The following is a 15569-nucleotide window of genomic DNA, read 5'->3' on the forward strand; positions in this document are numbered from 1 at the left end:
CCGCCCTGACTCCTCCCAGTGCCTCACCTCATTGCTCCAGACATCTGCCAGTCAAAAGCCAGCAGAGTAATAAGGGCAGGTTAGGCCAGGGACATGGCTACTGAAGGCAACACTTTCATGTAAACACTTGAGGGAGAGGTGAAAACTAAGAAATGAACGAAATCTGTGTGTGTGCGTGTTGTTTGTACGTGTTAATGACTGAGAACATTTATAATGCAAAGTGAAACTCAAGTTAACAAGAGAAGAGGAGGGAGGGTGGGAGACCAGGTTGGCGGCTCAGGCCAGAACGTGTGTGAAGTGTCACGTAACAGTCTGTGTGGCCCTCCTGGACCATGGTAGGTTGTCTGAGGAACTTAGGCTGGACTAGGACTTCTGCTCTGCTGCTGCGGGAGGCTGAGGTGTGGTCTCTGGTTTCAGGATCTGATACGTGATAAGGTATTCTGGGTAAGCCTGAAGACAAAAAAAAAGAAAAAAAAAGAACAACTACATGTTAATATATTCCAGTATGCCCAGGAACGGTACAAACATACTCTAACACAACTTTCTGGTATCAAATCAAATTGAGTAAAAATCTCCCTGACAGAGTACGGGAGTTTTTTTTTTTCTTCTTACCTGTTCGCCTCTGTAGATCACATACTCGGCGTAGGCGAGTCCGTTCACGCTGGGTCGACCGATGACGGAGTGGTGACCCGGTGGAGCGTGGGCCATCTTCATAGCACTGAACTGCAGGAAGGACTTCCCCAGGGTGACCCGACAGAACAGCATCTGCCTGCACACACACACACACACACCTCGTCACGGCAACGGGCCATCGGGCTGACAAAAACAAAAGTCCCCTGTCGTCGCAGAGCTCGTCGGTGCCAAACCAGGAGAACAGCGTAAGCATCGCCAAATAATGAGCTTTGCCAAATTGAATAAGCAAACAGTTGGCAGACGCTGTTTACATCCTCAATAAGAAAAAAAACCCCATTACAACTCCTAACTGCCATCGTCTTCATTATATCTGACTCCCCCTGGCTCCCGGAACGCTCTACCAAAGTAAAAGATCGTCTCGTTTGCCAGGGCCGAGGGCGTCGGTAACAGCCGTGTAAGCGCGAACGTACCTGTGACAGATGTAACAGGAGCGATCTTTGTGGGTGGGGCAGCCTGTCCCTCCTCCGATGCCGTACACGTACTGGTTGCTTTTTGACGAGTTCTCCGCAAAGTAGATTCCCGCTCCAAACATCCCGCCGATGTAGGCGTGCCTCTCGTCAAAGCCTTTGTGGATGATGGCGTTTATGAACGGAGACCCTGCCGGCGCGGAGACAAGCCACGGGTGTTCACGCGGGACAAAAAAGTCTTTTTGTGGAAACTTTAAACGCTATTCAGAAACATTCACGAGGACGGCCCCGCAGTTATGCAAAAACACAAACAGCAGGTTTTTTGTTTTTTGTTTTTTTGTCAGATGAGCGAAAGGTGTTTATTTGACAATTTGCAAAGCGATCAAATGAAAACAAGAGCAACAACAACAACAATAAAAAAAAAACAAAAAAACAAAACAACAAAACCGTACCATGAAAGAGCATGCGCTCGTTGTGGTGGTTGTGGTTTTCGTCGGCGATCTCCTTCTGCCTGTGTGCGTATCTCTCCCTCAGCTTCTTGTTCACCACTTTCTGGATCTGCGGACGCAAAGGGTCAGGCAACGTTTTTTTTTTTTAACCTTAACGGCTCTCGACGTCAAAAACCCCAAAGAGCGGCTGGATCTCTCGCGTCACCGTTCCCGCGTACGGTACGTGCTCTCGCTCACCTTTATGATGTTGTACCTGCTGAACACGCCCCCCGCGTTCCCTCCGTCCCTGTGCTCGCGGATGGTGCTCTGGAGCTGAAAAAAACACAGAGGAACAGAGGATGAGCGAGGCCGGCGAGAGACACGCACGGCGTGAAACGTCTGAGCCCGTCTTGTTGCCTGCTCCGGTTTCATCCTAACCGGTTCACTTAGACAGAGCACTGTAGCTTCCTGACTCATCCTTGAAATACCCTGGTCACTCTTTGTAACCTTGCTCTTTAAACTGATGGGAAAAATTCAGAAAAGGACGACAGGTAAAGGAGCCATGTGAGAGTGGTGTGACGAGTTCTGGTCATTCAAACGCGTGTATGGCCCTGGCTGGGTCCTGTAACGTCCATAAATACACGTACCTCTTCCTCCACTGACTGAAACTCCTTATCGTCAGGGGCCAGGTCGATGAGGACCGTGCCCTGGCTGGCACAGTGGAATGTCAGGTATGGATTGGCACCTGTAACACACACGCGCACACACACACACACAAACACACACACACACATAGGGCTGTTGTAATATACTATCTTTGCTCTTATGTCACTGTGTAAGATGCTGAAGTGTTGTTGTTTTTTTGTTTTTGTTTTTGTTTTATCTCACCTTGCTGACCGCCCAGCAGTCTCTCAATGCCTTTAATGAGCTTGTGTCTGTGCCCGTAAGCGTTGATGCCGATCTCCTTCAGCTCCTCGTGTCCCATGTCGGCAAGCACATCCAGAGTAATCTACCCACACAGAGAAAGAGCACCAATCAGGATTCAAACTCGCCCCAAACTCCACCAATCACAGAGAGGCCACGTAGGATACACCCTAGGATACACTCTAAGGAGCTGATTGGGGTCGAAGTCCGAAGGCTTACTCAGAGACTTAGATTGGCATGGCATAAAATCCAACAATAAAGCCCGGTTTCCTCAGTCCGTTTTTTTTTCGGCGAACACCCTCCCACTCAGACGATAAACTTAGTAAGTCGAGGAAGGACTGAGAGGTGGGATTAAAACGTGTGACTCACAATATACATTTGATTACCGGCATTTCTATACGATTTATGCATTTCCGCCTCCTCCACAGACAACTACAGATGGGATTTAACGTAGGGTGAATAAGAGCGAAAGCCTAGAGCTCCAGCAGGTGTCCCCAAGGAGCGTGATGGAGCCGTGGACGGATATGTGAGCCGAGCGGTCTCCTTCATTATTGCTATTCATAGAGCATTCTCCCCTGTCAGCCTGCATCACCTCCTCTTCTCGCTCTCGCCATTTCAATGGATCTCTTATTGGCAATGTATCACGTCCATGATGGGCCTTGCCTCAGGTCATTAGCCGTACAGCTGGCCGCCCTCGCTCCATCCAGTCGGTCCAATCGCGGGCCAGACGCCGACGGCCGGGCGGACGTAATCGCCGCGCGTTGCCGCGTCGCGCCGTGACCCGCGCCCCGCCGCCTGTTTTAGCGCCGGAGAGGAAAATTTCACGTAGTTCTCTGTTTTTTTGGGGGGTTTTTTGGCAAGCTCTCTCGAGTTCAAGGGGTTGCGCAGACATGCAGCTGTTGGACTAATGAAGCCAAGAGGAGGGGGACACACGTCTGACGAGCTTGACTGTCCAAAGCAGTAATGAAGGACAGGAAAGCACGGTATACTATCAGACTCCCTAATGAGTCGGCTTCAAAGTCACATAAATACAGTGATGAGGAGAAGCCTTCGCGCGCGCGCGTGTGTGTGTGTGTGTTAGAACACGAGACATTATATGGGAGACATCTCTTTCTTTCAGTGCTTTTCCCTCCACCAGATGAACCTAAGTAGCAGCTCTTTTTCCAGTCCGTGGTCCCCGAAGCAGCCGCGGGGCCAGCGGGCTAAGCATGTTCACGGAGGCCAGCTTCAATCAGAGATGATTTCAGCTCCTTTTTCTCCAGCCGCGTGATCTCTCGGCCCCTACGCTGCAGGGGAGCCTTCCCTGTTCATCTATGTGCAAATGAGCAGCGCTGTTTCTCCCAGCAGGCCAAATGTGTGCTCCTTTTCTGTCCTCCAGAAGGGAGCGCAGGCAGAGGAACAAGTACTGGGTGGGGGGAGGGGACGGATCCCGACCCTGCACTCAGCACGAAAGCTCACAGTAGCGAGATTAATCAAGAAGGGGGGTGGAGGGGTCAGTACACACCTCCGCTCTAACACACTCCACAAAGCAGAGCTGGTGAGATGAAATATTGCTTCGGAGCAGGACAGGGAGTGACATGTAATTTCACAGCGTCTGGCTATGAGTTGTGAAGTTGAGGAAACGAGGGAGGGGTGGGCGTGGGGGGGGGGGGGGGGGGCAGGGGCGCGGTGATACGTCCGGAGCGATAAGGCGAGTTGCAATATCGAGGGTAAAAACGATTGCGAAGAAAAGTGGTGTTTCCGCATTAGCATAGCTTTGAAGAGGACTTGGAAGCGTAGTCTTGGAAATATGCCACGATATGAGGGTGAGAGTTATATTGAAGGTGACACCCCGAGAAGGAGAGTTAAGCCTCTTCCAATCAAAACACTCATATAGAGGAAAGTGGATTGTGTTTGTACCTGTTCCCTCTCGAAGATATCCCTTAAATGCTCCAATCCCAAACTCTTGAGGAACTGACTGATGTTCATGTCCAAAATTGCTACTGGGATAAAGAAAAGGACAGAAACAATAGAGAATGGAAAGCAATCATCAGAAGAACAAGAAACTGTTATTTCAGTCTGTACAAAAGTTGAGAACTTGGTGGCACATCGTCTAAATGAAGGCTGAAGTCAAGAGAAAAGAGAGCGCCATCGTTTAAGAGCGCTGTGAGAACGATACTCACTCTCTCCTTCCTTCCTCTCAGAGCCAGTGGCCCCGTCCGCTGGTCCCGAAGCCCCAGGCACGGTGAGCTCCGTCAGGGGGCCTGCCAGGTTGTCAACGCTGCTGGCGGCTGACAGGCAGGACGGTGTAGAGGCAGGGGAGATGACCGAAGCGCTCACGACCGTGGCTTGAGGCTTGAAACAACTGGGCAGAGCGTCAGGAGGCATGGCATCGATTAGCAGAGCTCTGATGTCATCGGCCTGCAACGAGAGAACATGAGAGAAAACACTAATCATGGGTGTCGTCTACACTCCCACCAAAATCCATTTCTAACGGCTGAAATAAATTTTTGAGTTGCAAGCTTTCTAAAATAGCTTTTGGGTAAAATTCTGGCTTATTTTTCTCAGTTCTGACGATATTTCTGACACATTTTTATCTTCTGTTTCAAACTTTAGAGATACATACCCTTTGTACTTGAAAGAAAAAAAGAAAAATTTGAAATTAAATGGTAATTTTTCTTCCCTTTTTGGCCACAAGGCCCATGTGTGATTCCTTTGAATAGTGCAGTAAAGGCTCTTTCAATTCCAGCTTAAAACAGTTGTGTATCTGCATTAGTCATAACCACTGCCAACTCTTCACTGGAGCCCAATTAAGAAAGGTTACATCAAATTTATTCACTCTTCACCTTTCAGAGGTTACACAGGGGATACAAAGATCTGTTCAGATCCCTTAAAAGACACTTTTTTCAAACATGCCCTTTGTACCTAAAGCTCGTTAAGTACCATTAGCATTACTACTGTCTGATCTTCATGCTGTGTGAGGAATACTAAAGTTCTAACAGACCAAATTAATGATCAAACGCTGAACGACCGTGATGATAATGTGAATGCTTTTCTAAAATTTCTACAAAATGCCAAACGGATACACCTGTGTGAGTGTGCGTGTGTGTCTGTGAAACGTCTGAGATTGTACCGTGGCCAGGTCCAGAGGCGTCTGGCCCTCTTGGTTTTTCATGGTGGGGTCAGCGCCATGGGCCAATAGGAGAGCGCAGAGCTGCGTGCGACCTTTCTGTGCGGCTTCGTGAAGCGGCGTGAAGGCCCATTTGTCTGTAGCGTTCACGCAGGTGTTGTATTTGATGAGGAGAGCGGCGATGTCAACGTGCTGCGGAAAAAGGAAAGAAAAAGGGTGTTGAGGCCACGCGACCATGACACAGATGACCACCGTACAGACAGGCACCGCATGACGGCACACCAAACTCATTCAGGCATACGAATCAACACTCTCTCACCACACCAAGGAACAACCTCAGCCTCCCTCATATAGAGGAAACCAAATCGGAACCAGACTTAATACCGAATCAAAGCTTTCTTTTGGGGAGAGTGCTTAATCTTAAATGATCTCTGTGCCAGCTGCATTCCTGCACAAACGTTTGCTGATGCTTCTGGCAAAAAAAAAAAAAGCTTTTGTTACATGATTAAGATACTGGCCATTTAGCGTGACATTCCTCTGTCAAACTGAAGTTGAATGAGGACAGTTGCGGCTGACCGATGATAATTCTGCTTTGATTTCTCACACTAAAGCATTTCACCAGGCTATCCCTATAGCTGCCTTAACGGCGAGCCAGTAGAAAAGCCGCAATCAAAAGCTCCTCCGAGCCACGGTGACAGGAGGCCCGGCATTAAAAAGCCGAAGCACAAAGCTTTCACAAAGACTTCAAAATGCTACAGGCACCCTCCTAGGCCCCTGTGTGTGTCACTCTGTGTGTGTGTGTGTGTACTCATACAGAGAGAGGTACATACGCACATGCACAAACCTCATAAGAACAGAGATAGAGAGGGGGAAAATGTCCCTGACAAATACAACATGCTCAGTAAAACATGGCAGTCTGAACCCCCCCCCCCTTCCCTAATGACACATATACTAATCTTCTCAGCATGTTTACGGACTGTCTCCATTAGAACAGAGGGAGGCCCAGAGAAGGTCAGCCAATGCTTGTCTACCACTGGGGGGTCCCCAAGGCCTTCCCAAACCACGCCACGCGGTGGGCGGCAGTCCAGGCCTACCCTCCGACAGATTCTGAGACAGCAGCGTGTCCACAGAAGCATGGGCGAGGGCCCGGGGCCGGTGGCAGTCCCAGCCGTACTTACACAACCACCAGACTGCCCGCCCTGTCCAATCACAGTCTGGGCAAATCTCGGAGGAGAGTCGCGTGTAAAAATCCCCCAAGAACAGTGCAGATGACTGACACTGCTGGTGCTGTGTGTCTGACAGTGGAAGTGAGGGGGTCTGGGTGGGACTCCTGTTTGGCATTTTAAGTATGTATTTTGTCCTAAAGACAGCTGGCTTGCGCTAAGACTGGAATGGGTATTATCTCAGCGTCTGGGCCGTTGAAATGTATTGCTATTGCTATTGGAGAGGGGGTTACTGAGAGTTTGTGTAAAAATCACAAGTCATGATATTCCTTTTAATCTGCCTTTAAATCTGTTCCTTTAAATCTTTTGGTCAACCTCAGAGGAACCTAGGAGTATTATTATTTATACAAAAGCATCTCTGACAGCAGAAACTGCACACAGCAGGTTGTAAAGATGACTGCGTGAATGAAAGCTACACACTGATTTACAGAGCTGAGGCCTTTGTAGTGTGTGTGTGTGTGTGTGTGTGTGTGTGTGTGTGCTCTCTGAAAAGAGAGGAAACCTTCACTTCTGCCCTTGAGTTTTCGCTCTTGGCACATTTACGCTTTATTGCAAGCCTGTCTCTGTGTATGTATTTCCATTGTCGTGTGTTTCAAGAATGCTTTGTCGCTTGCCTGAGTTGATACAACTCTGAAAACACAACGTTTGTTCCTTAAACAGATGCGCGCAACTGTGCCCAGTCTAAATAATTAAGTCTGCGGATCAACCACAGCTCCGAAGTGGAACAGACTAATCCAAACCCATCGGTCTGGCTCTACTCACCCCATACGACGCGGCGTTATGTAGGGGGATGAGGCCGCCCTTGTCCTGTGCGTTGACATCTGCTCCGTGCTCCAGAAGGTACTCCGCCACCTCCAAATTATTATAGCCAGCTGTGGAGAAATAAGCCATAGTCAAATATATACATGCTAATACATGCGGAAATATATACACAGATACACGTCATTCACGCTTTTGTGTACTGTTTGCCTGCTTAGCCAACTGTGGATGTTTTCTGAGAACGCAGACCAAGTGAGCGTTCTCTACGACTGTGATCTGAGTACATATCCGCCACTTTCTCTTTTTCTTTCTCAGCGAGTCTTGGGTCTTCTTAGCGGCGGACTGCCTGCAGGTCTCTCGCTAATTAGCGACAGCCTTATCGGTCACGGTCCGACCCTAAATCCGCGACTGGAGTCCAGAGAACGTCATTAATGAGCGCAGCTTCAGATCAGTGTACTGTGCAAATTAAACCAGCTCTCCAGGCTGTATTTTCTCTTCTCTTTTTGCTGCACACTGAGATCCGCTCCACACGCCAGGCACCGCTCTCACAGCACCGTCTACTTTTAGCCAGTTATCGGGGTGGAGGGTGGGGTACTTTTGGGATTCAGACTACAGGGTCGTTAAGCGTGTGATTATGTCACTGCAGACCTTGTACAGGCCTTTTCCAGAGATAAACGATTCTGACAGACCGGGAGCTGCTGCTTAGCGATATACTGAAAAGTTACTCATGCCGAGAGTACGGATCCTTTACTGGCCGAAGTTTTCGAAACGTCCGTATTTTCCCTGACGCACGGCACACTTCGATTGCCCCGAGAACGCCTGAACGCAATGGGACGCATTCAAGTGACACAGGCTCATGAATCAGAAACTGGCCTTGTCTATATCATGAATTTCAAGAAACTGATCATCTGAAGATCTGGTATTTGATGCGGGGCTAACATGAAAAATGCATAAGCTGCTCAAACACGTGTTCAGTACTCTTTCATCTGTATTTCAATTAAATGTAAAGCCAACAGCCAATCATGTCAAACCTCATCCAATGAAAAGTGACAGAACTGCCATAATCGTGCACCTGGGTTTCAAACAAATTATTACTGCATTTACTGTCAATGGTAAAAACTGTAATATAGTGTAACGTGGACTTTTCGTCATATTGTGGCAGCTCTACTGTGAGCATGAAGGCAGAATTTGCTGTCATTTCCAAATACTTAGCGGATAACAGTCTCTTTCACAAATATTTCGCAAAACTTGTAATACCGGATTAAGCGTGCAGAAGGCGACCAGTATGGACTGGACATCTGCGGTATAAGTGCATGGCTTTATTTACTCGTTACGTAACTGTTTGAGGGATACTGTTCTGTATGGTAAATATTATCACATGTTTCTAAACTGGATTTTCGTCTTCCAACAGAGGAGGGTCACGCCAGCGATGTATCCGTAGCGTTGAGAGGTCACGTCGGCCGCTGTAACCCTCTCCCTGGTGACGGAGCGTGTACTGCTCCCCGCCTGAAGGTTAGGACATCGCCCATCTGTTGGTGGTGAGGTGCACCACCCTGAGCGGGAGCGAGGACAAACCTCCCTCCATCTGTTCTGCGACACTGCCCCCGAACACGCCGGACTCCAAATGCCACAGGTTCTCTTTGGCTCAGCCAAAACGTACAGCCAACTCTGAGGACTGTTGTTGACTGACTGTGCCATAGTAACCCATTAACTTCTAACTTGTCTTCCTGCCAAGGGCTATGGAAATAGTTTTAAGTGTCAGGTGACGGAGCGAGAGACTAAGAAAGATTTATGTATTTGGCAGAGAGGAGTGGAAGGGTTCCTGTTAAGAGTGCAAGGCCCACTTAAAGCTCACTTTGGGATGAAAGCCAAGGTTTAATTTGACAAGTTTCTTTTCTCTCTCCCTCTTTCTCCCTGTCGTTCCATGTTCTTGTCTCGTCTCGTCTCGTCTTCGCGCTTGGGTGAAACAACGGGTGCCGATAGGAATTCTAATGATTGTTATGTAGGCACAAATTTTCAATGTCAAAAGCTGTGTGTTCTGGATTTGCTGCGAGAGTAACAATAGCTGCTATCTCTGTGATCAACTGACAGTGCTGAGATTTGTAAACCAGACCAAAGCAGCAGTTTTTCAAAGCACAGCTGGGAAAATGCATGAACATCTCCGTGTTTGCTGCTGTACAAATGGGCTCGGTCTCTCTGTGTACGCGTATTATGGAGAAACCGAGAGTCGGTCTGGTATGTCGTACCTGCCAGGTGCAGGGGCGTGGAATTGCGGCCTTGCGTGTCTCTACAGTTAATGTTTTCGGGGCTGCAGAGTTTCTGCACGCGGGCCAGGCAGCCTTTCTTAGCAGCGTCCAGCAAAGCAGCGTCCCCTCTCAGCAGGTCCTGGATGTCTGTGTCGCCTTCCTTCACCATGTCCAGGGGTGTGTTGCCATCACGGTTCTTCTTGGTCGGATCCGCTCCGTGCTGAAAAGAAACAGGAGCAGAAACAAACAAGCTGAGAGCTGCTCGAAGCTTTACGCAATTACTGCCGGCAGAGATCCCGACGCTGCAAATTATAAACACTCAGCTGTGTCCTAGCAGACAAAAGCATTTTTTTTTTTCCAACAGTCAAATCTAGGATTACTTCAAAGCTCTCTTTCCGACCACAAAGCTGTTGTTTACACTGGAATAAATAGATGACACTATTGCACGATTCAAAAGGGGGAAAAAAGGAAATGGTAACTTTTGACTATCCAAAAGATACACAACATTTCCTCTACGCAATAAAATGTAGTATAATTGAAGCCTCAGGTGAAACAAAATCAGATCATTAAAAAGATGTTCTGTTCATTGATAATAAATGGAAGTTCCTTTTGGGGATTTTGTTGTACCTGCAAACTTTCCCATGCAATGAATTTAATTATTAAACATTGAGAGTTTTTTTTTTCAGACTTGTGTGAAAGTGATTTCATTGGCATTAGGGCGAGTTGAAGGGAGGGGGGGGTGTTTGAGCGTGCTGACGCAGGAGCCCGCATACGCTCGTGTGAGACAGCGGCGTTGCGAGATCGGTACCTTCAGTAGCAACTTGCAGATCTCGTATTTGCCCTTGGCCGCCGCCTCGTGGAGCGGGGTGAACTTCCAGAGGTCGGCGACGTTGACCGACGCCCCGTGTCTGACAAGCAGCTCTGCCACCTCGTAATGACCGTACGAACAGGCGTTGTGTAGGGGGACCAGACCTCTGAGGGTGGCAAACGGAAAAATCATGAGATCGACGGTTACGGTCGCTAGAATCTTTGTAGCCTTACCATTCTCCGGTGGCTTTTCTAGCTGACAAATGAAAAGGAGCTGAAGAATATGGCAGAAGTAAGGATGTTGAGTACAAAGGCAAGTTTTACCCTTTGTCTTTGGCGTGTACATCTGCTCCATGGTGCAGTAAGTATTCCACCACAGACACGCGGTTGTAGCCAGCAGCAAAGTGCAGCGGCGTTGAATGACGTCCCTCCAGATCCCTACAGTTCACATTCTGAGGAGAGCACAGTTGCTACAGGAAACGAGAGGGAGAGCAGAAAAGAGCAGTGAAGGTGAAGTCCGACGTGTTGCATCCTTTGTGAAGCAATCCTGGCTAATCAACGCAAATGATCGACTGTAAATTGTCACCAACAACTTTGGAAATGATAAGCGTAACGCTAATCACCCAAATTATCTTCAGAGATGCTAAAGCAATTTCCCGACGAGGAGGCTCCTTACTTATTCAATGACAAACCTGTAATAAATGTTTAACGTACAACTTCCTGTAATGAGTTTGTACGGTAAACAATTATGAGAGCACAACAGCCTCAGCGCCCCGTCATAGGAAAATTATTACTGTATTTCTCCTTTGTTCTTGCTGAAGCTCTATAACTGGAGAGGCTTTGTGCATGTGTCTGTTGCACGGAGAGACTGGGTCAGTAATTCTCTCTCACTGATTCACATAGTTCTATGAAAAGCTGATGGAGCTGACACACAGTTCATTCTCTCAAACAGGCTCTCCCCCTTTAATATAAAATAAGGAAAAATGCACTTTTCACCAATGAATTCTGCGAGTCCTGAACTGTACCAAGTGACTCTGCAAGTGTACTAACTGATTATCTTAATGAGAAAACTATAGCACAATATGGTGTCCAAACACTGCCCATTTTTCAGTTAATTAAGAAGACTTGCCTTCACTGTTTCATTGATTAACAACAACAAAACACAAACAAGCGTTAATTAAATTAAAACAGACTGAAGCATAACGAAAATTAGCAGATGCCTTAAATGTTTGTTGTTTTCCATCTTGTTTATTTGATCAACAAGCTAATCAGAAGGCGTACACGAGTGGTTCATCGCGACACCTACCTTCACAGTGTCTAGGTCGCCAGCTTTAGCTGCCTCCAGAAGACGGTAATCAACATCTGAGTTCCTCACAGGAATGTTTTCTGTAAGACACAATGACAAACTTCACAAATTTGGTTTTGGGGCCCCTTAAAAAAAAAAAACAGCTAAATTAAAATAGAAAAAAAATATAATTTTAAATGAGTTGTATTTGACATCAAAACAGACTGAACTGAAAGAAATTAGACTTTTAAACAAGGTCCTGCTAGAGTAATGGGGGAAGAAAGCTTTGTCGGCAGTCTTATCTTCCAATAGAACACACACACACAAACCCCTACCACACAAACACACAGACAGACAGACGGACAGACAGACAGACAGACAGACAGAAAGACAGACAGACAGAGACACACGCACGCACACACGCACGCACACACGCACGCACACACGCACGCACACACGCACGCACACACACACGCACACACACACGCACACACACACGCACACACACGCACACACACGCACACACACATGCACACACGCACACACAGAGAGGGACTACCGTTTAGAATCTGCTGTACAGCCTCATTGCCCATCTGGGCAGCAGTGAACCCCTGTAGGGAGACGATAGCTGGGTCGGCTCCATAGCTTAACAACAGCCTGCACGTCTGGAGGTGACCAGCCAGGGCTGCCCTGTGCAGTGCAGTCTGACCCAGCGTGTCCACAGCATTCATCTGCACACAGCAACAGAAACATAGAAAAAAGAGAGAGGTGGGGATGGGGAGGGGGGGGGGGGGGTGGATACATATTGTTAGAGAGGGAAAAAAGCAGGACAGACAGTGATAGACAGGAAGAAGGAGAGAGGAGAAGAACGACCATTCTCGTTCTCCTTGTTTCCACAGAGGAGCGAGGAGTGAGCGTCAAATGCCGGAGCGGCCCTGCGTAGAGCACGGAGCTGTGTTGTGGGTAAATCTGCCTCGTTTTGAAATGAACACAAACATGATTTAATCAGTCAAGCCCTCAGGCAGCTACCGCACTTCTTCAAAGACTATCAGCACCATGCAGGGAGAGAGAGATACGAGACAGGGAAGACGAGGCTACGTGTGCGCGTGTGTGTGCGTGCGTGTGTGTGTGTGTGTGTGCGAGCAAACGGCTTTGATTCGGTGAGTATTTTCAGGCTGAGTGTCTCTTGTAATTTAACTTTCCAAACTAAAGCTCTGACTCAAAACTTTTTAGCTGCGCTCCGGGGACGTCTTTACAGTAATTAATTAACAATTTGAGAGTTTAACTGTGAGCAATGTTACTGCATAAAAAAAAGTGCATCTCGCACTTCTGTGCACATCAAATGAATGAAACTGAGTAATCTACTTCAGTCAACTAGCTCTCTACATGTCTGCCATGCTCCGATAAACCACGCATAAACTGCCAGAGTAAAAAATGTGCTGTTTACTTTGAGACGCCTTTCGCTACGCTCGCTAGCCTGCTTAGCTACACAGTGCAACTCCGCCGTTTGTTTACTGTCGACCTCTGCGAAGGCTGAAGCAGAAACACACGAGGCTCTTACCTTTGCAAAAACACCTTCCAGTTTACTTATTGTAAATCAGTCTATTCGTTTTCACTGAAAGTAAACACAGCACTAAGTCGGTCTGTAGTTCTGCAGCACACTGGGGTCAGAGGTTTCGTTCGTCTTTCAGCCCCGTTGAAAACGGAGATTCTGGCATTCTGCAGGTCAACCATGAAGGACCGAGGACTATATTTAAATATGAGTCATGGCTTATTAAGTTTCTTTTGGGAAAAAGGGGGAAAAATGCCTCTGCTTGCAGCTCCAAGAAGTTACATGATATTACATGGAATTTTATTTAACGTCATGGCAACAGTGGCGATGTAATCAGTAATTAAATCAGCCTGACCATGTTTATACAACCCAGGGAGTCCTCCAGTGATCACAAAAGTAACAACACTAATTATTTAGTTTTAAAATAACTCCTGACTAAAAAGAAAAAAAAGAGATAGTCAAGCTGGAACAGAGTGGAAATACAGACTTAAGTATTGTAGATGGTTGTGCAGAGATGTAATGATTAGAATTTATGTGCTATCAGTTAGAGGCAAAAGGTGGTATAATGCATTCGATACCGTGAAGTCTCTACTTTTTAGCTGTGTTCATCTTACAATATTGACAAGTTAATGGCCTGTACTCCCAGTGCAGTGTGAGTATAAAGAATTTAGCTTGAGGTGTCCGACCCCATGACAAGCAACACGATCTTGGACAGCAGTTTTGCAAACAGTTTTGTCTCTCGATCTATGTGAATGCGCGCAAGCAACGCATCTCTTCTTCGTAATGAAGTACACAGTAGTTCAATGTAAAGTGCTCGTGAGAGAGCAGATGCTTGGACCCCTACAGATGCTCAATGAGTGACAGAATGTCGAACGGAGCCCGAGAGACCGATGTTTTACCGTCTCGTTCGCACGAAACGCCCCGTGGAGCTGCCAGTCTGCAGAGGCGGGATTCAAACTCTACATTCCAGATGTGAGGTGCGCCCCTGCGCTGTAACCATTCGGGATTCTAACGAATTGCCCTCCGTTATTTGGGGTTTTTTTCCATATTATTGAGATTTCGCTGACTCCAACAGTCGATTGCTCAAGTTTGAGAGTCGTTACTTTAGATTCAGCAACCCAAACGGTGTTTGGTCTCTGCATATGGTGTTTGGTGCTGTTGTGTGTATCGGCGCCGAACGGAGCAGAAAAGACTGCCAGGTGTGTTTATGCGTGTGTGAGCCAGATGAGGACAGGCGTGTGAGTGATTGCAGTGCTGATGTGCTCTAGCGCTCCTTTTACAGTGGGGAACGGAGAAGACAGGTAGTGATGTAATGAACTCTGACAGAGGAGCAGATGTGTACCTTGGCCCCGTGTTTCTGCAGCACCTCCATGATGTCATTGTGTGCCCTCTCTGCCGCCACGTGGAGAGGAGTCATGAAACTGCCGAAAGAAAAGAAAAGAAAGAAAGAAAGACAGTGTGTATGTGTGAGAGAGCGTGGGGGGGGGGGGGGGCAGAGAGATGGAGGAGATGAGGATGGTGTAAAGAGCGTAAGAGAGAGAGAGAGAGAGAGAATAATGACTTTGTTTCAGCACTGTAAGGTTACATCAATGGCGGAGCATAAAACGGCAGCGCGATGGGTGAGAAACTCACTCTTTGTTCTTCTCATTGACGTTGGCACCTTTCCGTAACAACAGCTCCGTGACTTGTTTCCGCTTTGGATGGGGTGAGGCAACTGCGCAATGCTGCATGATGAGAGAGACAGAGACAGAGAGAGAGACCACTTAGGTTACCGTGGCAACACAACAATGTTTTCACTTGGCTTATAATCACATTCGTTTTCCTTCTGTATCTGATGGAAAAAAACTAATACAGCCAAGATCATCTCAAGTTATGTCTCCCTCTCTCTCACTCTCTGACTGTAACTTAGCTCAAACTTACCAGGGCCGTCTCATGAGTCTGGGGATGTTTAAAGTTGATGATCTCCAGAGCAAGGGTCTTCTTCACCTTGGCCATGTCCGCCTCACGTGCAGCCTGGAGCAGAGAATGGCCTTTAAACTCATCTGTGCAAAGAGAAACAAAACAGACATGAGCTGAGATGACAGGAGACAGAGATCAGACTTTGACAACTGATTACAATAAGTTATCTTTAAATTT

General features: G+C 47.4%; 1 protein-coding gene across 3 annotated transcripts in view; it reads right to left on the reverse strand.

The window, feature by feature from the left end:
• tnksa (tankyrase, TRF1-interacting ankyrin-related ADP-ribose polymerase a) overlaps positions 1-15569 on the reverse strand; it is a 62709-nt gene continuing 47140 nt past the window's right edge. The window contains exons 9-27 of one of the 3 annotated variants that reach the window (XM_030767427.1): positions 15354-15475; positions 15066-15157; positions 14776-14854; positions 12441-12612; positions 11903-11982; positions 10921-11066; positions 10598-10763; positions 9790-10009; positions 7547-7656; positions 5565-5753; positions 4615-4852; positions 4352-4434; positions 2417-2537; positions 2176-2273; positions 1787-1861; positions 1553-1658; positions 1104-1290; positions 613-769; positions 1-450 (exon numbers count right to left, since the gene is read on the reverse strand). In XM_030767427.1, coding sequence (XP_030623287.1) covers positions 364-450; positions 613-769; positions 1104-1290; positions 1553-1658; positions 1787-1861; positions 2176-2273; positions 2417-2537; positions 4352-4434; positions 4615-4852; positions 5565-5753; positions 7547-7656; positions 9790-10009; positions 10598-10763; positions 10921-11066; positions 11903-11982; positions 12441-12612; positions 14776-14854; positions 15066-15157; positions 15354-15475 — 2528 coding nt within the window. In that variant the 3' untranslated portion in view covers positions 1-363. Of the gene's footprint in view, positions 451-612; positions 770-1103; positions 1291-1552; positions 1659-1786; positions 1862-2175; positions 2274-2416; positions 2538-4351; positions 4435-4605; positions 4853-5564; positions 5754-7546; positions 7657-9789; positions 10010-10597; positions 10764-10920; positions 11067-11902; positions 11983-12440; positions 12613-14775; positions 14855-15065; positions 15158-15353; positions 15476-15569 lie in introns of all 3 variants that reach the window. The other 2 variants (XM_030767429.1, XM_030767428.1) reach the window with 2 other exon arrangements.

Source organism: Chanos chanos, chromosome 3, assembly GCF_902362185.1.
Source record: "Chanos chanos chromosome 3, fChaCha1.1, whole genome shotgun sequence".
Classification (NCBI taxonomy): Eukaryota; Metazoa; Chordata; class Actinopteri; order Gonorynchiformes; family Chanidae; genus Chanos; species Chanos chanos.